Source organism: Micromys minutus (genome assembly GCF_963924665.1).
Source record: "Micromys minutus genome assembly, chromosome: 20".
Classification (NCBI taxonomy): domain Eukaryota; kingdom Metazoa; phylum Chordata; class Mammalia; order Rodentia; family Muridae; genus Micromys; species Micromys minutus.
The window spans coordinates 41,125,476-41,149,240 of NC_137955.1; the positions used below are offsets into that span (position 1 = coordinate 41,125,476).

Below are 23,765 nucleotides of genomic sequence, written 5' to 3' on the forward strand. Positions count from 1 at the left end.
CTTATTCGGCTGTTAAAGAGCCAGTTACCAGGCAGAGGGCTGCACATTCAATTTGTTCTTTAAAGTTCGTCACTTTGGAGTGTTTTTCAGGATAAGCAAAGCTTTCTCGAGAAAGGATACACTACTCCCTAACTTGCAGCCTGGTTCAGAGGCCCTCCTGCAGCTACCTTTGATGTTGATGATGCAGGTGCTTTCTGTCACTTCCTTTGCCAGGTCCCTGGGGTTGACAGGAAAGAGCTATGGATGTCATGGAATAAATGCATTTTAAGTTCACCCAGAGCATCTATGGTCAAGACACAGTACTTGTTAGAGTCCTTTTATGTGGCAGAAAGGGATGGGGTTTCTCACACCTGGCACTCTTGATGGTGTGGTCTTGCTGAGAGGTCTGTCTTTGGTGTCACAAGTTATTTGGCAGTCTTTGTAGATGGTGGAAGCATCCTTTATAGAAACGTCGTCTAAAGCCAAGTGTTGGATCAACATGGGCTGTAGGATAGAGCCCAGGCCATTCATGCTCATCTGAGAGAGAGGGGTTGGAGCTACAGTGACTTTGGAAATTCTTTCATGCTGTCAAAGACAGGTCCTCAAGGAAAGCATATGAGACAAAACTAAACGTCACTGCCTGAGTGTGCCTAAGTTCTGACATTACTCTGTGTCAGGGTATGAAGTTGCAAGGTCTCAGCACTGCTAAGTTAATGTCCCTGCTGGAAAAGTTCATGATGCTATGGGGGCAGGCACGAGGATGGATAATTGTGGGATGACGGCAATTATAGGAAGATATTTCATCCTGATGCTGATGTTATGAAGACCCATTTTGAAAATCCTCTTGTTGACTGAAACTTTTTCTGTTGAGGTGGCTTCTTTGGAGTCCTGTGGCCTCAGGTGTGCTTTAAATGGGACACTGCAGAGCCAACCACCCACCTATCGTCACCCACCTACCTATCATCACCACCTACCATTATTACCACCTACCACCACCACCCACCTACCATCACCCACCTACCACCATACCCACCTACCACTACCCACCTACCTACCACACCCCTCTACCACTACCAATACCCACCTACCAACACCCACCTACCAACACTCACCTAGTCTTTGTGATGTTTGCTTAGGCTGTGGCCGAATTAATGGCCTTGGCTCAGACTTTCATATCTCCAGATTCTCCCTGCCATTTACAGAGAGACTTGCCTCCACCAGGAAGCTGTACTGGGCTGTCATAACGTGGACTGGGAAGGATACCATCCCTTTGCATTGTCTGTGGTTCTAGGACCTGATGTGTAAGTTTGTCCCATTTCTCATCCAGTGGTCATATTGCTTACATGCATTGTGCTATATCTGAAATCAGATGTTGTGTTAGATTGTTGGACTAAAGGAGTTATTTGAATATTTCTATAGATGTGCATGAAGGAAAACTCACAGTTCTTAGCAAAGGCAAGAAGGGGAAGATCAAGTTAAAAGAAAAAAGCTGAGGAGTGTTTATGAGGAATTTTTTTTCTAGTGTATTCCTTCTGTTTTAGTTGGGTTTCTATTGCTGTGATGAAACACCATGACCATAAAGCAAGGGGGAGAAAACAAGATTTACTTAGCTTATACTTCCACATTGCTGCTCATCACAAAAGCAAGTCAGGGCAGGAACCTGGAAGCAGGAGTTGCTTCAGAGAAAAGGAAGGGATGCTGCTTACTAGCTTGCTCCTCCTGGCTTGCTCAGCCTGCCTTCTTCTACAACTCAGGACTGCCCACAGTGGTCTGTCCCTCCACCCCCATCACTAATTGTGAAAATACCTTCCAACTGGATCTCATAGAGACATTTCCTCAACTGAATTTCTTCCCCTTGAATGACTCTAGCTGTGTCAAATTAACCCCAAACCAGCCCTTACATTTTCTAATGTTTTAAAACTCTACATCTACACTTGCTTCCCTGTGTTTATGTGTCTTGGGATTACTGGATCTCTTAGCTGGTAGTAATCACTGGTCTCAGGCCTCTACCTTTACTCTATGGTCAGTTCTGTCTGGTAGCCTAGGCATCTCACCACAGCACCCTGTGATTTTGTAGAGCCATCATGGATTCCCAGTTATTGTGTGAGTGCTTTAGTATTTAAACACAGAGAAGGTGCTGTACTAGCTGGTTTTGTGTTGACACAAGGTGGAGTTAATCACAGAGAAAGGAGCCTAAGTTGGGGAAATGACTCCATGAAATCCAGCTATAAGGCATTTTCTCAACAAGTCATCAAAGGGGTAGGGCCCAGCCCATTGTGGGTGGTGCCATCTTTGGGCTGGTATACCTGGGTTCTATAAGAAAGCAAGGCTGAGCAAGCCAGAGGAAGCAAGCCAGGAAGTGACATCCCTCCGTGGCCTCTGTATCAGCTCCTGCTTCCTGGCCTGCTTGAGTTCCAGTCCTGACTTCCTTTGGTGATGAACAGCAATGTGGAAGTGTAAGCTGAACAAACCCTTTCCTCCCCAACTTGCTTCTTGGTCATGATGTTTGTGCAGGAATAGGAACCCTGACTAAGACAGGTGCCCTTGAAGAAAAGCTGGATTTTTTGTTTGTTTGTTTTTGTTTTGTTTTCTGATTCCTAGAAAATGTTCACTGGCGGGACAGAGGAAAAAAACTGAAGTGCCCCAGAAAGGTTTTTATCTACTGTGCTTAAGTGTTGCCCAGCAAAAGGACAAAGTAGGCTACCATCTCCTCCATCAACTTCTCCTTCCCCACCTTATGAGGGATCAGTGAGTTGCCTTTTTGCACATGGGAGTTTTCAGTGTTTGTGTCAGTGAATGGGGCTTCCTTTGATTCAACTAAGTCATTCAGCAAGAGGAGGGATCTTAGAATCCAATCCAACCCATAGTTCAAATATGCCAAGAGAGAAGCAGGATGCACCGTGCTTAGGCCAATGGTTCTTCTCTTTGGTTTCTGCCAAGGGACTGAGTATGCTTCAAATATTTTGCAGTAGAACATAGCACACACCAACTAGGTATATAATTGTTGAAGATTCCACTTATTCTATTTTAAGGACATACATTTATTTCAGACCCTGAAACTAAGTTTTCTCAGATATAACTTGCATACCATGTATTTTCTCCATTGCATGGGTATCAGTCATTCACAGGCTGGTGTAGCCATCATCTATTTTTAAACACTTCTGCCATCCATGAAGCATCTCTACTGTTTTCCAGAGTTTTGTTTTGTTTTGTTTTATTGTTGCAGAACAGTCACAGTAAAGGTAAAAGGAGAAGGGGGAGAAAAATGCGATTAAGTAGTAAGTTAGTGAATTCCTTGCTACTGAAGATATTGTGAAGCAGAACAGTCAGTCATGAATTGAGATCTCCTATAAAGACAAAGGGGGTGGGGTTGAGAATCTATGCAGAATTAATTGGAACGCTAAGTACTGCAATGAAACCCATCATGTTCCCAGCATGGTGGGAAGAAGAGCTGACCTGATGCTTAGATCTCTAAGCAACCCGCTTCATCTTGCATTTCATTTTGAGATCTGCAGCCAGCACAGTGTCTGTTGTGTGCCTTGGATCTAGATATTTGTTTCCAGACAGTGCCTCTGTCACATGACTAATACCATGAAGATCCTTAGCACAGTCTTACTTCGTCTTGCCCAGGCCCTCAGCCAATTTCAAGGCAGGCAGGAGTTGTTAACTGCTTTGGCTTCCAAATGCCAGGAAAGTTACCTTGGTTACAGAAGGACAGTCTTTTATTTGAGATAGATACAGGGTCTTTTCTGCCATCTGCCATTGGTCAAGTGTGTCCTCTTCCCAATAGAGGTAGGAAAACTATAGCCACTCCATGGTTTTAAGAGCCACATGACAAAATAGCATATAGGCTGGGATGCTGCATTTTGGCTCATCCTTAAAAAAACAGAAGACGCTAAGCAAGAAATCATCTCTGAGTCACTACACCCAGAGCCATCTTTCTTATACTTATGTAATGGTCAGCTCTTTGTGGTAAAGAGTCAAGCTCTCTGATTTATAGTGGAAACCTCCTAGCACTTGCCCACTCGATCCATACTTTCTGACAAGAAAAATCATAAGTTTCTCTAGCAACGTCTTCGTTCCTCATGCTTCTTCCTTTCTCACAAGTCTACATCAGCTTCTTTACCTAACTGTCTCTACTCATCTCGCTAAGCCTGGCTCAAGGTTACTTGATCTGTAAGCATCCCCTGATCACCACAGCAATGGAATGGATTTACCCATTAAGCACCCTATACATCTTTTCCTTAAGTATACCTTGACTTCCTAAGAATAGAAATTTCACAAAGTTAGTGATTTCTATACATATCATACATGCCAAGCATCTGATAAACAAACATTTCTCTTTCCTTCCTCCATGCCCTTTCATGTACCCATCCATGTTCTCCTTTCAAATTCATAGCCTCTTTTCTTTTTTTATTAATTATTGTTACATGCATACATGTTTGTGTTATAACACACACACACACACACACACACACACACACACACACACACACACATCTTCCTAAATACATTATTATACCCAGTTCAGTTGTCAAAGACATACTTACTACCTGCTAGCATTTCCACACTGAGGACCAAATTTTCAGCACATGAAAACCATATTCAGACTATACTAACAGCTAGTATCAAGTGCCATTTACAGAGAATACCACTGAGATATTTATGAGACAAAATAATTGGTAGTGTGGCCACTTCTTAGCCTCATCTTTGTTGTACCACACGCATGGTGCCTTCCTACAGGCAAGGGACAAAATTGTACAAGCTCCACAGAAGAGGATGCCTGCCTTTTGCTATTATATTATCCCTTGTTACCATGGTCACTGTTCTGTCCACTATTAGAATACTCAATGAATGTTCTGTAGAAACTGAGATGATAATGTAGCTGCCAGCAACGGAATTTCTGTGCAAAGGCAAATTTGAAAAGACTGAACATCTTTTTGTATTCTCCTTTAGCAAGGACAGTTCTAATATATATCTCTGTGGAGAGAACAATTCAACACATCTATAGTCTCACACTCTTACCAAGGTTCCTGGTGCCCTGCATGTAAACAAGATCCACTCAGTATTTAGAGGAGTAACTGGATAAACATACATTGGGCGCTGCTGTACACCTATACATCATGTGTGACAAAATTAAGTCACCAAGGCTAATGACATTAAGCAGTTGTCACACAAAAGAATATTTATCTGATTTCACATAATGAATAGAACCTACTTTGGTTATAAAACTTTAAGAAGCGAGAGAGAAGGCAGCATGAAGCTTCAACGACTGAAAACATAAGATGTGTGTATTTTTGTCTCAACATATAGCATCTCGTCCAGTGTGTGAAAATCTATAAGAGATCAGGGCAACCAAGTGAGAGAAGTGAGATGTGGATGGCTCTTGGGGAGTTTGGAGGAAAATAACAGAGGCATACATAAGCTTTTTCTCAAGGAAGCTCCCAATTCTACGGTTCCAGGACCCTTTGCCTGTTCTTAAATAATTGGCTGGTGAAGGAAGGTCCAGTTCCCTTGGGGGGAACTCTGGGTAGACACTACTCTGAAAGGCTCAAAATGTGACTCCTGCAAAGAGTGTCCTGGGCTCTGGCCAGTCACAGATACTTCCCTGGATAGCACTTGGCTCTGCTCCAAGACCCAGCCCTCTGCTTGCCTTGACTCATTTCATAATCAAACCTTTATCTCACATTGATTCCTTTCTTCTAGAGATGAATTTGGAACGTTTCAGGTTGACAGATCTCTTTTGCCCTGACCTATATTGTGTGTCCCATCTGCTACTTCACATGAACCAGATTCCTGTTCTGTCCTGCTGGGAGATTTCCAGATATTTAGAAGAAACTGTTTTGCTTACTTTCTGAATTTTACCCAATAACACAGAGCCCTCAAATATGCTGGAACACTTAAGAAACTACCAATTGCCCTGTTTAGGTTTTGCTTGGTTTGTTTGGTTTGGTCACATGATTTAGGTCTATGTATTCTACTTAAATGAAGTGACAGTTTATGGTCAAGATAGTGTCAGTCAAGTATGTGATTTTCCAGTAGCTAGGAGATGACAACAAAGACTGTTCTCATAGAAGAAAGTGGGCTCAGAGATGTTCTAACTGTCAGATTCTTGTAGAAATTTTACCCCAACCATGGATGTGGAAGTTTGCTTTTGTCATCCAAGAGAATAAAAATAGGGATGATTGGCACCACCTGAGAAAAGATCATTTGAAATGAGTGATCTTTTCTGTAAATATATGAACAATAGCAAGGAAACTGTTTTCCCGATGATATTTTCATTCTATTTTTACCTGGAATTTCTTTGTAATTATTTCTTTGTAATGTGTTTTGTGCAAGTCTTGTTTAAACACGTTGGTTCATAGTTGGGTGTGCAGACAGTAATGCCCAAGACACTAAGGATGATTTGGAAGAGGAAGCCAGTCTGAGAGGCACGGCTGGTCCAAGGAGGTAGCCTGGACTACATAATCTAAAGAGCTATTTATGCATTCAATTTCTTCATGAGTCAATTTTGAGAAAGGGATTTTTTTTTCCATTCTGCCCATTTACTCTATAGTATAAAGGTGATTGGCATGGAGTCAGTGACTACAAGCCCTCTTTCATTCTCTCAAGTTGTTGTTAACTCTTCCAAACATATGGTTCTGTTTTCTGATGGTTTCTAGAGGTTGCTTAGCTTTCAGCTTTCTTTTGTCTGATTTTTATCTCAGCCCTAAAAAGTTTATGAAGATGACTTTCTAGCAAAGAATCCCCAGTCCAAACTGTGAAACCACTTTTATCTTGCAGCCTACAAAGCCACTCTATTAAGAACAGACCTGCAACCAAGGGAACGTTTTATCTTCTTGTCATTTGGATTCCACAATGGCAAGTTTTCTGTCCATGTGTCCAATCCTAACTCTGGGGCTACAACCTGAATACTAGCTAAAGATGATTGGGTATAGATTGCATTTAAACTCATTTCTTTCTGATGAGGACACTCCCTAGGAGCAGATGTTCTCTTGGGTAGCCCTGGTGAGTAATCCCACCTATCGTCTTACTACAGACCCATTAGCTCATGATTCATATCAGGCCTTCTTTGTTAAAACAAATATGACACAGTTCTTTGGGCTCAATGATTTAATGCTCACCAAACCAAACAGCACTCAAGTTCAGGCTGGCGTCCGCTTAGCACATGTTATTTTCTAGGAGCAAACTGGGCTCTTAACTCAGAAAATGTTCTAACTCTTTCAGACAGCAAGATGGGGATCACATCTCTTAGGTGGTTTCCTGGAGACCCGAGTGGTGTGTCTTACTGGTTGGAAGTCATTTATCCAGAAACGTTAGATCTTCTTTTGGCTTGGTCTCCTGACATGTTTTATAGAAAATTCCTAGACTTTTCTCTGTATCTTGTCTTCTCTGTAGGCAGTAATAAACCCAAGTTAATCAGTAATAATCTTTTTGTAAGATCGCCATCATTATGGTTTCAGAGACATTAACATTTTCTGAGAAGAGGACTGGCAGGACTCACACACAGTGCTGCTAATCCTGGCCACATGTATTGTCTGTATCGTCTTTTGGAACAGACTAAAGCACTTCTAAAAGAGTTTATGTTCAAAGAAGATGTACTTTATGATGTGAGTTAGATTTTTTTTTTCTAAAGTAGTTCAAATTAAAGAGATTCAAGTCTGTGAGATTATCTTCCTTTTGTGGCTCTATCTCAGAAGCTGTTATTTCCAGGCTCAAGAAGCACCCATGGATGGCCCTGAACTAGCTCATGCCAGTCTTAGCTGGCGTTAGCTGAGCTGCCCTTGCTGCTACTGTTTTTCCTTCCCTCAGCCTTCGTGTGGTAGGTGTAACTGTGTCAGTGTTCTTCTAGGAAGAACAGCATGCTCAGGCCATGGCTGCTTACCCAGGTACAGAAAGAATGAGAACCGGCTCAGGAAGCCGAGAGGGCGAGTCAGAAATAACTTGGGTATAGGGAGGACAGATCTCAATTTGACTGGTGGTTTGGCCAGAGCTGGGACTTTGACGACAGATGTAAAAAGAATGGCCACTTGGCAGTTCCATGGATGGCAGAAGCCACTTTCAGTATCCCACATTTCCAGGCACCACTGGGTGGGGCCAGAAGTGTGGTGAGTATAAGGGGGATAAGTTTCAGCTTCAAGAATTGTAAAACCTGCGGTCTGTGCAAAATGTTGAGACAGCAGGGCTGCCTGTGATCCAAGTGAGGAAGTTATGTGCACTAAGCAGATGTATAAACAGTGGATTTGAAGGCCAGGAAAAGAGCCATCCACAGAAGAGGGGAACAGGCAAGGAAGATGGATGGTTTGGGTAATTGAGGCGGCTTTAGAGCCCAGTTGGGAGGGATGAGAGAGCATCAGTGAGGGAGAGAGGAGGAACATGCTCAGTACCTATAGTAATAAATGATATCTAAGAGAGTGAAATAGAATCAATGGAGAGAGGACTCTCCTTCCCTTCCTCCCCTTATCCCTTCCTTCCCTTCCTTCTGATCTCCCTCCATCAAGTTCTCTTAAGTTCTGTAGCAACTATGTGCCAAGTACTGAGGATTCACGATGATCTGAAGAGCCTTCTTTGATGGTATTCACAGGCTCAGCCCTTCCCTTAGGAATCTGGACCTAGGATCACATAGAACACGGGGTGCAGGTTTAGCATTCAGCCACAAGTCCAGCTAGAATCATCTTTTAACAGACCACAGGACACAAGGTTGGAGCATCACCAGACTCGTTGCATGGAAGAGGATATATGAAATTGTCATTAAGGTTCCCTAGAATTATAAAATCTAGTATGTTAATAGTGTGATCACAGGACAGCCTATGCCTCATTTCTAAGTCCTAATGGGATAAGCTTGGGTAAACTCTATAGCTTACCATCCTAGCTATAATTTTTTTTCCTGTTTTTTGATAAAGTACTCTGACAAAAGCCACTTAAAGAATAAGAAGGGTTTGGGGTGTTTCTTTGTTTGTTTTTGGTTAAAAAATTCAAGGGTCAATAACCCTGGCAGCAAGAGTTGGTAGGAGCTGGTCATGTTTCTTGCACAATGAGGTGGTAGAGAATCATGAATGAATGTTCAAGGTCAGATACAGTCTTCCAGTTTTTCCAGCCCAGGACTTAGGCCTAGTGACTGTTTTGTTTCCCACTTTAGGGCAGGATCTTCAGACTGTCCAGAAGTTTGCCTAACTGATACTCAAGACTACCCCCTACTTGTCAGCATCCAAGTACATCATCTTGAAGTCAGAACTTTCTACCCTTCTCTCTCACAGCACATCATATAATGGAGAAACACATTCAATCTAATTTTAAAGGCCATCATGTTCTTTAACACTTGTAATATATTGTTTACAAATCCAAAGTCCAAGTCTCATACACAAACAAGGCAATCCTTTAAATATGAAATTCACACTGAGTTATTACACATTTATTTTATGCAATAGTATAAATTTCCAAAAGGAACGGCTGAAGTCATACTAAGTAATAATGAGACCAAAGATTGAAACCCAGCAGGACAAACACTAAATCCTGTATCTCCAGTTTTAGCACATGGAGCCTTCAATAGAATCCTCAGTCCTCCAGAAGGATTTGGTAGCCCCGCTCTTCCAGCCCTTTTGCCAGCTGCACACACAACCTCTCCTTGTGACTTTGTTCCTTTCCATTTGACTTTCCTCAGCAGACACCTCTTCATCTTCCTGGGATCTCTACTGCAGTTGGGATTTCATCTTTACAACTTTGCACAGGGGCCTTGCGCGAACTCTGACCCTAACACACACTGCCTTACCTGCTCTCTACGATTCCTTCAATCTTGCCTATTTCACATCTGCAACACTGTATCACCTTGTTGCTGCTGTTCCACGAGCCTGAGATGCAGCGGGGCCCAAAGGGACCACAGATGTTTAAGCTTCTCTGTGCCAATCACGGAGAAACACTTTGCCTAGGGGCTCAGTTCCTTTTGTCAGTCAGGGATCCTCTCTGGCCCTGATTGTTTGGTGGAGCACTGCTCTGTGACTCGGGTGCTATTGTCCCAGCGCAGATCAGAATATTTTGCTTCAAACATCACAGCCTTCATTTCAACATGTGTCTTGGCTACAAAGTTTAACATACTTAAGCTCTTTTTTTCCCTTTAATCTGCACATTTTAATGTCTTTCTGCTTAATATTTTGTCTTTTTTAAACTACAGAACTGCATAACAGCCATAGAAAATACCCAGCTAGACTCATACTTGAATGTTTTACTGTTTAGAAATGCCCCCTATCAAAGACATTCGTCCATCATCTTTAATTTAACTGTACTCATTCTTTTGAAGACATTAGCAGACTAAAGGCAGAGTCTCAGCCAAAATATTATCACACAGTTGCCTCCTAGTCCGTGTTCCTCCTGAAAGCTCACGAACTGAGCCTCCTCTAGGCACATTTGTTTTGGCACTCTTGTCTTTCAAACTCCCACCAGAATAGCCAAGTGCACTTGGGTCCTAGCATGTAAAGAGTTTTAAAGGCCAAAGCTGTCAGACTCTTTCACATTTCCTTCTGAAATAGTCCTAGCTTCCTAAAATCCTCAGGGTCAGGTTTAACAAAGCAAAAATACCACTGCTGGTCCCAATTTTGTATGGTAGTTATTTTCTTCTGCCATTGTGATACAATACCAGACAAACTCAACTTAAGGAAAAAGGGTTTATTTACTAACACCACACAGCCCATAATAGCCGATGTGTGAGGTAGGTGTTCACATTGCATTAGTAGGTATTTTTCTCTCAGTTTTTATTAAAAATATTCTCACAGCATACCTCAGTCACATTTCTCTTCCTATCTAAACTCTTAACAGACCCTCTTCACCTCTTTCCCACCCAGTTCCATGTCTTTTATTATTTTGTTTTGTTTTCTTTGGTTTTGATAGGGACATTGAGTTAAACTGTCTGATTTTCATCCATGATTTTAAAGTAAGCAAGAATTATAGATTTTCCGAATATGATTTTTATTGAATATATTTTATTTACATTTCAGATGTTATGCCCTTTCTCAGTTTCCCTTCCAGAAATCCCCTATTCCATCCCACCTCCCCCTGTTTCAATGGGGGTGCCTCCTACCCACCTACACCTTTCTATTGATGCCCAACAAGGCCATCCTCTGTTATATATGTAGCTGGAGCCATGGGTCACCCCATGTGTACCCTTTGGATAGTGGTTTAGTCCCTGGGAGCTCTGGTTGGTTGGTATTGTTGTTCTTATAGGGTTGCAAACTCCTTCAGCTCCTTCAACCCTTTCTCTAACTTTTCCATTGGGGAACCTGCTCTCAGTTCAGTGGTTGGCTATAAGCGTCTGCCTCTATATTTGTCATGATCTAGCAGAGCCTCTCAGTAGACAGCTATATCAGGCTCCTATCAGCATGCACTTTTTGGCATTAGCAATATTGTTTGGGTTTGATGGATGTATATGGGTTAGATCTCCAGGTGAGGTACAGAAATATTGACAGGAGGTAATACAGAGACAACGTTTGAAGCAGAGACTAAAGCAAAGGTCATCAGGGACTGCATCTGTAGTTAAGAAGAGATGACAAGGTGGACTCAGCTAGGTCTTGTTGTTGTTATTGTTGTTGGGTTGAGTGTTTGCTTTGTTTGGTTTTGGTTGTTGTAGTTGTTTTTGCTAGGAACCAAGACCTGGGAATGGTAAAGGCTCTGCAATCACAGTTGACATAATCTCTCACAGACATGGCCAGAAACTTAACCTAATCAATATAGCCCTTCGTGGTCAGGCCCAGTGACTATAAATCTTGTCAAGTTGCTAATCAATATTATCTATCCCATCATCTCTGACTGCATTTACTTATCTTTAAAATGATGAGTGTAGCTCTCTCACAGGGTTTTTCACTGAGTTAATACCTATGATTTAGTAAGATGACTGGAATATGTCGGTCCTATATGAACTGAACGTAAGTTGTTATTAAATTATCTCCATGACTATTAAATTATCTCAGTGAGGCTAAACTTCCAACAGAAGACCTCCTTGGTCCCAAGTTTTCAAGGAGCAATAGTTTAGTTGCTCAGATAAAAACAGATTTTTAGGACTGTGGATCAAATGTTGTGGACAAGAGAAAAATAACAGTTGAGTTTGAAAGGCCAGTTTAACTACTGATGTAGCATCTTTCTTTCCATTCGTGGCATGAACTCCATGAGACTCACACACTCCCTCTTTGTATCTGTCTCTCTGCCTTTGCCTCTCTATCTCTTTCTCGATTTCTGTCTGTCCCATACATTCAGGAAATAGTAGGAACAAAGAGAAAGAGATAGAGACAGACAGACAGACAGACAGATAGTGATAGAAAGATGGGGAGAGGAGGAGAGGGAGACAAAGGGAGGAAGAAACCTTTTGAAACAGTGTCTCATTATAGAGTCATAGTTATCTAAGAAGTTACTCAGGAAACCAGGTTGGCTCAGTCTTGTGGCAATTTCCCTCCTATCCTGACAGCTCAGGCATGCAGTACTGTGTCTCAGGAGGAGAGAATATGTTTCACTACTGAAAAATGTAGCTCAGGTTTACATTGGTTTACAAACTGATGTCTAGAGCTTGGAGACCATGAGCTGTAAAAGGCAGGCCTCCAGACATCATGGTTTTTCATTTTTACTGGATGATCCAGTGTCGCCGAGCTGATCCTGTGGGTAGTCTCTGACTTCTGAGGGCAATGTTGCTGGTTGAATTTCCTACAATAGAAGTTAGAGCTATTTTTTCTCTGTGGGAGGAATGAGACAACCTCCCTTCCTTTTATACTTAATGCTAGAAATAAGAGGGAGCTGTTAAGAAAAGTGGACAAAATCACTAAGATAGTGTTGCTCTATAAAGGGATACCCCTGTGTCTGTGACTACATTCTATGATTTTGACTTCAACAGTGTTTATCCTCAGGAGCCATTCAATAAAGTGATGTTACACTTAGGGTTCATCATCACTTGAGGAACATCAATTTACTTGATAATTTGTTTCTGTTGTTGATGGAGAAAGTTGAATTAGTCACAGAGTGGTAGCAGAATCTATCAGAGGATCCATTGTAAGGTATACACAGTTTATCCTCCTTTATTATTGGGTAAATACATTTATTAAATGCTATCCATCCAACATTACTGACAATTTTAATTTACTTCAAAAGACACATTTTCACATTTTTATTTTAATGAAGATTTTTATACAATATGTTCTGAACATACTTTGCCCTTTCCTCTAGCTTCGCCCCATCCACCCACTCCATGGTTTCTCTTCCTCTTTTTAAAAAGCAAACATAAACAATAACAAGAAGCAAGAACCTCATAAATTCTCACAAAATCAGAAACTTAAAACATACAAAGAAAAACGAGGCAAAAGAAAAAAGTGCATAAATAAACCAAAATGAGACAAAAAATATTCTACAGGAATGCATTTGCGGTTTTTTTTTTTTTTTTTTTTTGTGCTGGTCACCTTCGCCTGGGCGTGGATTTATCCTTTTTAAAACTAAGTTTGAAAAGTCACCAGGAACAGAAAATATCTGTCATAATAGTCCATAATTGGCCTTCCCATTCCAGCAAAATCGGATTGTTACTTATTTAACTTACTCAGATGACCTTAAACATGTTTATTCAGAACTACAATAATTCACATTTTTAGCCACCCTAAATTTGGCCTCAATCAAACAAGGGTGAAGCACCCATATTTCTTGCTCCTGGCAAGTGTCCCTTCACCCCTTTGCCTTCTCTGCCAAGGAGTGGCATATCTTGTGGGTTAGAAGCTCAACCACAGTAAAGTTAGGTCGCCATGCTTTGGTGTGTAGTTTGTTTCTATCTCCCTGAAGTGACTGATACAGAATAAGGCCATACGTGGAGATGTGGCAGCATCCATTTGGGCACGTGCCAGCATTCTGTTGTTGTAGTGTGCAAAGCAAGTTTTAATGTAAATCCACAGCACACAAGGACATGTGACCATGACGCTCCACATTTGTTGAGTGACAACACGTTTAAGGAGCTTTACCACCAAATGTGTAGCAGACAGGTTCCCTAGTTACATCAGGAAGCTAAGGGGAAAAGCAAGATCGCACTTGAAATACAACCTTGCTCACTTGTAAAGATGAAACAATACACAACTGTTTACTATTTATTCAGATGTTTCAAGCGAAGAAAGGTAACTTCATCTTCAAATGAAGACTGTTTATCACATTAAAGAGTTGTTGACCTGTGGTTCTGCCTTTTGTTAAGTAAATGATTGTAGAGTACTATCTCAAATATATGTGGACATTTAATCCACAACAAGCATGGAATTCAAGTTCAGATTTAAAATACTACAAAGTGATTATCTGGTTATCTAGTGATAAAGTATATGTGAGAGAGGGAGGGCAGAGGTGAGGGAGGGAAGGAGAGGGAGGGGAAGAAAGTGAAGGGAGATTGCAGGGACGGTAGAGTCAGTGTACAGTGCCTTCAGTCCCTGTATGCTCAGACTTAAGGTAAGTATAAGTGTTAAGCAAACTCAGATTTATTGGATGGACAAATCAGGTTGAGTTCCCTGGGGGAAGTTCTTCAATGAGACCATCCTGGCAGCAGCTAGGGCTTTCCCGCTACAAGCCGAGTGTCTGCAGGTTCTGCGGTTTTCATTGCTTATGAAATGTTCTTTTATTGCTTATGATTCAACCATCAGTTCTTGTCTTATGTATTTCTCAACCATATAAAACCGAGAAGATTATTAATTGAGCTTCTCAAACTAATAGGACCACTGAAGGATATCTGGAGCACTTACTGCTCCTATCAAATATTGATACGTAGGATACTTTTTTGTTTCATGTGTTTCTAAGATCTACCATTGGTATTCTAAGTTCTGAATCTCCATATAAATGTCCCATGGTTTACCCACTGATAATGAGCCAGTTACATCTAAGAATGTGAGATTAACCAGATAACTTGGACAGATAGCAACAGCTTTGTAGAATTATTTTAATAGGAATTACTTTCAATGACTGTTTTTACTAATGATGACAGATAATTAATTTATTTGCTATTTTACATTCGTCTACAAAAATGTGAAAAACCAAATATGTGAAGGGGGAAAAAGCATGAGACAGAGGAGCCCTTGTTGTGTGCTGTCAGAAGGTATTAAATTTCATGTGGGTACATGATTTCCAGGTACCCAGTGTTCCTGAGCCATTCACACTTAGTATTATTATTGGGACTAAAATCGTATTAAACACTGAGAATGGTGAATCTGCGAAAATAACAGAGTCAAGGACAATTCATTGATGGTTATTTGCTTGTCTGATTTTTGTGTCCTGAATATAATGGGGGAATTTGTTTGGGGGGTGGTCAGATGGAAAGGGGAACAGCATCATGACAAGAAACACTAAACATGCGATTTTCCCCTTTCTTTTTAGCTCTGCACAGCACCTTTTCCTTACATGCCTCTGTTTTTCTTTTAGTGGCAGAGCATTTCTATAACACTGGTTGAGAAAGTTCAGATGATCGCTGTAATCCTAGGATCCCTGTTCTTAATAGCAAGTGTGACTTGGCTCCTCTGGTCAGCCTTCAGCCCCTATGCAGTGTGGCAGAGGAAGGACATCCTTTTTCAAATCTGCTATGGAATGTATGGTTTTATGGATCTAGTGTGCATAGGTAAGACCACAGTATTAAATATTCACCAACTGTCAGTAATGCATCTCTTCCAGCATCTTTATTTGTACCAGTTGCATCTAATACATGCAAAATGTTACTGTATATGTTGCCTTCACTTCCGGTTAATTACTGGGGCATCGGAGAGGAGGTGGCCACAACTTGGCTGCCTCTAGGCATAGTTTGGAAAGAAAAATAACAGGTCAGTGTTCATTTCACGTGGCATATTTTGCAGCCAAAAAGAAGATGGCATGGTTGAAAGAACTACTTGGGGTGAACAACATTAGAGATGTTACTCACCTAAGGGGCAAGAACAAACCAGCTCCCTTTCCAAGGCTAAGGAATCATAGACCAATGCCAACAGCAATATCCTGGGTTTGCAGAGATGACTGTGCCCTACAAACCTGCTTAATAGTTGGAGCTCGGGTTCCTTCAGGAACATAAATGGCCCCTTGTAAAGCTGAGAGCAGGGAACAACTTTCCTTGCTTACCTTTGTCTCACCATACTCACTTTCCCTAAAGGTAGCTAAAATGGACTTCAAGAGAAGAGTTAGGGTTCACTTTGACTGGAACAACAACAGAACAAGCAACCTTCAATGGTGTGTAGGTGTGAAGTTTCCTTGCAGGTACTATGATGTTGACAGCTAATGGGTAATCATAAAAGCACCTGGTGAAGGGCACCCAGGGGAGTTCGCCTGCTCTAAATGACTCCTGGGGTGTAAAATAGAACCAAAGGGGAAGGTAGCCATGATTTAAGGCAATAGTAGCATCTTGTTATTGGCTTAGAAATGCCGATCTCCAGGCTCCTCCCAGACCTACTCAGGCTTGAGTGGTAGAGCTGGAGTCAGTACTGTTCATATTTCCTGCAGGGGCGATGAGCACTGAAGCCTGAGAGCCAATGATCCTTGACAAAAAGCAGCATGCATGATCAGATGACTTGGTTTCTGATCCTAGCCTCTGCATGAGTAGGTCTACCTTATCTCCCCATCCTGTCTTTCTTCCCATGGAAAATATTGACCATGCATTCCGAACAAAGATGACTATGATTATGAAAGTATCCTATCAATAGTTGGCAATAGTATATTGGATATGTTATGCATAAATCAGAAACACCGAAGTGTTGCTAAGTCATGTGAATTAATGTCTGTACATATGAGAGTCTTAATTTAACTAAGAAGTCCCATGTCCCCTGTCATTTAATGAAAGGAAGTTAATACACATTTAAAATATAGTCATCCCAGCTTTTCTTGCTTTCTTTCTTCCTTTGTCACTAATACAAGGCTAACTAGAAAGAAAATGATAAAATGTCAGGCCTGAAATGAGAAATGAAAGATTTCTCCTTCGTCTGTTGCGAAAGTTGATACTCTAGGTACAGCTTGCCTGGGTAATTAGACCAATCACACATGTGAGCACTCTTACGGTGACCTTGCAAATGGAGATTTAATGTCTAGGTCCTTGCTGTAAATAAAGAGGAGCCATGAAATCATTCTCCTCACCAAATCCCTCAAGAGAATGTGTTTATTTTCCTGATGTCTGTTATAAAAAACATTGGTGTGCTTTTGGTATTACAAGAGAAGTGCTTCCTTAGCCTGAAGGAAAGGATTTTAAACGTCTTTACCATAAATAAAGGATAAATTCCGGAGAAGGTAAATCTATTTACTTGCTAATATAAGCATTATATGTATAACAATAGCTGAGTTTTGTATTTTTGTGTATCAACTTAGAAAAATTTAAAGAAGAAAGTGAAACACAGCAAATAAATACCATGACTCACTTGGCTTATGATTAAACCTGTAAGATACAGTTGCCTCTTTGTAAAACTAAGAAAGACCAGATAGCAGCAGCTTCACGGTCTGCATGCATTGCTAAGTTATAACATATTACAGTCAGCATTTTAATTAAGACTATTAGAGCTCTGCTTCTAAGAACACAGGCATGTGAACTAGTAATCTTTGGAAAATATGTGCTATATTTGGGCTCCTCTATTGAAATTTGAATGTTCTCTCATTTTAGAAAAATCATGTCTCCTAGAAACGAAAAGACTTGATACATTTTCTAGAGACATTTTAGAGAGTGAGTTCGTATCTGTGTTATAAACATCAAAACACTCTCTGTTGTCTTTTGGCTCCTCAGTCTGAACTCTCTCATTCAGTGGTCTATTTGCAGAGTTGGAAAAACATCAATTCAGATTAAACATCATTTCCTTTGGCAACCTTATTAATTAGTATATTTTAGATCTGTGAAAATGTCAGGTTCTTTTACCCCAAGAAACTGAGAAAGCAACATAGTAAAGAATGCATTAGCCAACTGGTTTACTGCCAGCAGCAGCCCCCGCCAACATTTCCCAACATTTCAAATTAATTTAAATGTCTCCTAATTAAAAGTGCACGCTTGCAAAAATCACATAGATTACATTATAGAAACAAATGAGCGGGAGAGGAAGATTCGGCCTTAGAATGGAAAGGATTCTTACAATTTTTCACAATATTTACAACTGTGAGTTTAATTTGCTCAACCAAATTGTTGGACATGTTCTGTGTCAAACATGGTGCTAGGTGCTAGGATCGAAAGGGAGGATCCAAGTAGGCCAGGGCCTCATGTGGAGATGGAGGTCTTCAGAACCAAAATAATGTTATCTTGTCAAGCCCTAATAATCAGTCAACCAAGCAAATTAAATTCTGGGATGTGGAGGAAGAGATCTCATGCTCATGTTTGTTAAGAATTGTCTCCAAAGACTATAGAACCACAGCTTCCTACAGAGGCCACCGCAACCTCACACTTTACCTGTTTGACCTTGTGTCTCCCTTGTTACCTTGAGCATAGTCAATTATTTAACGCCCTCCGCCATGATGGCCAAAGATTATGATTTCAACGTATTTTATCCACCTCCCTTCATTTTTTTTCTTTAAAAAGATTGGCTGGCCTCCATTTCTCTGAAGACACATCCAAGTTCCTGAGGTGTGTATATATTTCCCATTTCAAAACTTAATACTTCTGAGGCTCCTTGTCACCACTTGTTGTTGTTGCTTAGTTTGGCAGAGCATAAGTATGTAAACCTGCAATTGGAAATATAATGGGATGTGACATTAATGGGTGGGCAAATGGTAGTTCAGTGGTGCAGGGAGTGGTCCCAGCTTGGGCACTACCTGGAGGGTAACTCTTGGGGAAATTTCATGGAGGAAGTGACAGGCAAGGAACCCAAGACTGATGCCCGGTGAGAGCAGAGATGCCGCCTTACCAGTACTGGGGGAAGCCTCTTCATTTCTCCACAGAGAGTGCTTAGAAACAATCGGAAGGATTTTTACCAGCTTCCCAAACTTGATGGGTTTTTTAAACAAGAAAAAAAAAAATAGATTGACAGTTTGAATGGAATGTTCTTTTTAAAATCATCCAGAAAAATACCCACATGACTATTCTTGGGAAAAATACAAAATTTAGTGATTTTATGAAAGTCTTAAGAAAACAGATCATTGTAGAGACATGTAAAGGTTTGTAGAACCTGTTTTCTGGGCCTAGGAACGAATCTATGGCATTGTGCTTGGCACTGTGCCTGCTTGCTTAGCCCTCTACAGTAAAGATGCATCTGCAACCCCAGGAAACATCTGTAATTGAGAGCATTTGATTATTCTCTACCCTGATATACTGAATTTGTTTGCTGATATTTTTATTATTAATTAGTTTTCTTTCTCCCTAAAGTTTGGCTTATTATTTGTTATTACTTTAATGTTTTTAATTCTCCCAGGGGTCTAAGTTGAAATACTGAAATCCAGTCTTCCACATAGAAATTTCCACAGATATGAAAGAGGTCCATATCTGCACTGTTGAGGACCATACACACAGCTAATGCTTGGCTGTTTAACGTGTAAAGTGTGGCTAATGAGAATGAAAAAAAAGTAGATTTTTTTAAGTTAAATTTTGTTCAAATTAATTTAAGTAGACATATATGGCTGGTGACCAACATTCTGGTCAGATCACAGAATGGCCAGCGTGTAAGTATTCTATAAACAAGTTTCTTCTCGTTGAAATGTATGGATTGCTGCTTCTTATCAATAAAGGGACTTGGTTCTGAGAAAGGAGTAAGGTGACAAGGAGTTCAGAAGCACTTAAGAGTGTGAAGGAGATTAAAGAACAGCTCTCTGGGTTGGGTCCTCAGAGAGACCGAGAGCCTGTAAAATATGAAAGTATTATACAGTATATATATATATAATATGTATAATATGAAAAGGTATTTGGGGATCATTTTTAAGAACTTAAATGGATACCATTCAGACTAACACAATCCACAGGACAACCTGGTCCTCTGAGATATGCAACCAGAGATAGTAAGTTTGCAAGAAGTATAAACTAACATAGGCTTTTGCTGACTTTCCCAGGGGAAATCTGCATATCAGATGAAGAAAGATTAGAAATCCAGGAAGAAGAGCCACTGTTGGGAGAGAGGCTGGTGTGGGGAGAGGGGCAGGGCACAGGCTAGAGGATTTGGTCTTTCACGTTGCTCTTAGAGGGACTAAGTGGAAGATCCTAATCCACTGATTGATCCAGAGGCTGTACTGTAAGAGGAGCACATTTATTAAGGACAACTTGGGCATTTTAGGAGATGAAAGGACAGTGAGTCAGTTTATTACCTTGCAACCAAAAGCTGAAGGTATTGATGTGAGCACTGTAGAAGAGATGAGCTAAAGCCATGTTGTATTAGTGAGATTCCTATAACTTTCTTTAAAAAGAGAACCCTTCACCATTGCACAGGCATCCCTGGTAAGGGAACTTATTTGTGGTAACAAAGACAGATAATCCTGGAATGCCTTTATGCTAAAATTATGCATCTTTACTTATATAATATTACAGAGTTAGAAAACATACCAGGACGCAGTGGAAGGCACTGGTTATTGTTACCATCTTTTACAAAACTGATTGGCTTTCTTTAAAAATAGTTCCAGCTATGCACATCATCTGCATATCATTTTATTTATAATTGTAAAATCTGCAGTTATAAAAAGGCCACCCAACTCACAACCCCCTTCTTGAAGTGACACTTCCTTTATGTCATAAGAATGAACAGCTCAACATTTTAATGCACATACATCCACATCGTTTTCTTCTTAAAGGCACCAGATTCTGAGGGACATCATTTTTTATCCTCTACAAAGGAGTACAGGAAATAGTGCTTCCCACCCAACAGTGTGACCTCCAACCTTTTCTTGTCAGTTCTACCATGATTTATTTAACTTCCATCTGCCGGTGGCCACGTATCTGCTGGTGGCCACGTAAGCCATTCAATGTCACTTTTGCCATGAGCAATAATGCTGTAGCACACACCTGCTTTAATTGTTTCTTCGGACAGGTTTCTGAGATTTGGAGGGTCCGAACAGAGTCCTAGGGACGTGTATTGGATTTTAGAAGATTCTTTTCAACAATCTACTCTACAGCCTTGGCTTTTTAAAACCCACCAAGGCATGGCTCTCCCACACCTTGGCTGCTCTCTCCTCCGTTTCTTATTGCTGCTGTGGCTTTAGCAATACGGAAGAGCATTAGACTCTTTTTCACATTAGTTCTATAACTAGATCACTGTGGCAATTTTACCTAAGAAAATATGTATGTCCACTCAGGGTCATGCCCACAGGCAGCCTGTCTTCTCCATAGTCTTTAAGAGCAGTGATGCAGCATACAGAGACACAAAGGAAGGTTCCTGGGACTTCCTTCAATGTTTTCGCTCTGAGGCGAGATTCAGCAGGGGTGCTGGAGAGAGATGCCTACTGACTCACATCCTCCGGATTCCCCAAGCATGCTTAGATGCTCTGGGGACAGCTGCTTCTGCTGTTTGTCACCTCCCTTCCTTTTTCTGGGAAGAATGTTTTTCCTGAAAATGGTTGAAGAAAACAGCCTCCCTCTCTCACCTGGCTCACCTTGTCTGTGACTCTTCTTTTTCCTGTTCACCTCTGAATGTAAAGTACAAGATCAGATAACGAAGGGGCGAACGTTGGCACATTCATCCACCTTGGTACACACAGTTAGATGTGCCTACCAGGAACCAAAGATCTCCCTCAGAGCTCTTTTGCAATAATGACATAAGTTTATAACCACCCAACCCTGAAATACTACTGATCTTATCTAAAATAATGACATGTTTAATATAGCTCTTTACTCTGTACTGCTTTTGAGCACTTCCAAATTTAGGGAATTCTAAAAAGTAAACCAGGATATGCTAGATCAAAATATTTTCTTCTTACTGTACCAATTACAGTCAACACTGAAACATATGCTTCTCCAGCAGAAGGTTCATATTACCCCAACTAAATTTTTATTCTCCCGTATATTCAATCAAAACAGTTATTTAAATTCAAACAAGTCTTAGAGTCATGAGGATGGCTATATTGAAAAGTACTTCTCACAGCCAAATATTTATCAGGTTGAAGTTTCTTGGGCACACAAGCTTCTCAGAGTTACAGTTACCAGTGTATCCACACTTCATTAAAGAACATCAAAATGATAAATAGAATTCAACGTTTGGTTGACTGTATTAGACATATATTTACATTTTAGAGATCCAAAATAATCCTGTTGTCTGAGCCTTTTAATTTAGACTAGCGTTCACTGTACAAATGATTTTGCTTCGGTTTGTCATTTTTTCCCCTCCAGGTTTAAAAGATAAAAATAGTGCCAGCTAAAAGGTTCAGTAAGTAAATGTGCTCAATTTACTCACAAGCCTGATGACTTGAGTTGAATACTCTGACCCCAAGTAAAGTGCCAGACAGAGACAGCATGTGCCAGTAAAGACAGCAGTCCTGAGGGAAGTGGAAGAGGAGACAGAAAAGTCCCCTTATAGCTCAAGAGCTAGGTAGATGTTCATGGCAATGGCAAAAGTAGGAGATACCCTTCGTCAGAACAAGTGTGGATGGGGAATGTGGAAATTGCTCAGAGGTTATGAACACTTCCTAACTTGGGGAGAAACTAAGTTTCTTTTCTAGCACCAGCATCACAGCTCACAACATCTGCAATGCATACGGTGCACACACATGCATACAGGAAAAAAAAAAACACTCTTACATGAAATAAAAATGAATGTTTAAAAAAAATGTAGAAAGGCTAGGGTTGTTCGGATAACCCATCTCCATACATGTTGAGGGGAGGGTAAGTCCCTGTATTTTCAGTTGTTAATTGTTGGGCCTGCATTGTCAGTCTAGCAGAATATGTAACTTCCTAACCTGTCCCCAAAGAAAGGCAAGCTGTAGCCCCCAGAGCCAACTGGATAACTAAGGAGCATGGCTTTTGTATTATAAAGAGCTGGCTGCTAAAGCAAAAGGACTAACAAAAGTAAGGAGATAGAGATGATAGATAGAGTGAGAAAAAGAGATAGAGATATTGAGGAGATACAGACAGAGGAGATAAAGATAGACATATAGAGAAAGATATAGATAGGTAAGTAGGTAGATAAGTAGGTAGGTAGGTAGATAAATACGATAGATAGATAGATAGATAGATAGATAGATAGATAGATAGATAGATAGATAGATAGATAGATAGAGGTAGATAGGCAGGTAAATAGATAGGGCAAACAGAATAATCTTGTGGGTTAAGATTCCATTGATGAGAAATTGTAAAAAAAATATAAAAGTACATTTTTTTTCTGGGTATTAAGTGAGTAAAGATGAATAATTTGGACTAGAAGAGATTTTAGTATTACCATAAGTTTCTTTATCAGTGATGCTCACATAATCACAAAAGGCTTCTACTTGTTCCTTCTACAACAGGTCTGTGGGACATCTCTGTTGCTTTCAGTAGATACAAAGTGATTGGCATAAGAAAACAGATCTCCTGCTATGGAAACATAAGATTCTAATACACCTCAAGCAAAAAGGGAGAAAAAGAATGAGTTCTAGTTTGCTGGTGTCTTTGAAATGACTTAAACATTGGCACTAGTTTTAAGAGTTTTGTGTGAAGAATGAATTTACGGAGAAGACAGAAGAGTTAAAAATAACTTATCACCAGAAGTTTAGACAGGTCTAAAGAGCCTCCACTGGTCATCATATTTAAGATGTGTGCTTGAAGCAGATCCAAGGTTATTGTCTAAAGATCACATAAGTTAAAGCTGTGGAACATCTATGAAAACATATGAAATTCATCTGATGGCTCCAAGTAAATAATTTGAAATTACTAAGAGGGTACCAGCATGTTTGCACTACTATTCATACCT

General features: G+C 40.5%; 1 protein-coding gene across 1 annotated transcript in view; it reads left to right on the forward strand.

The window, feature by feature from the left end:
* Positions 1–23,765, forward strand: part of MARCHF11 (membrane associated ring-CH-type finger 11) — a gene marked incomplete at both ends in the record, with an annotated part of 93,762 nt that overhangs the window by 56,309 nt on the left and 13,688 nt on the right. Inside the window, one exon of the mRNA XM_080933684.1 lies at positions 15,385–15,577. Coding sequence (XP_080789810.1) covers positions 15,385–15,577 — 193 coding nt within the window. The remainder of the gene's footprint in view (positions 1–15,384; positions 15,578–23,765) is intronic.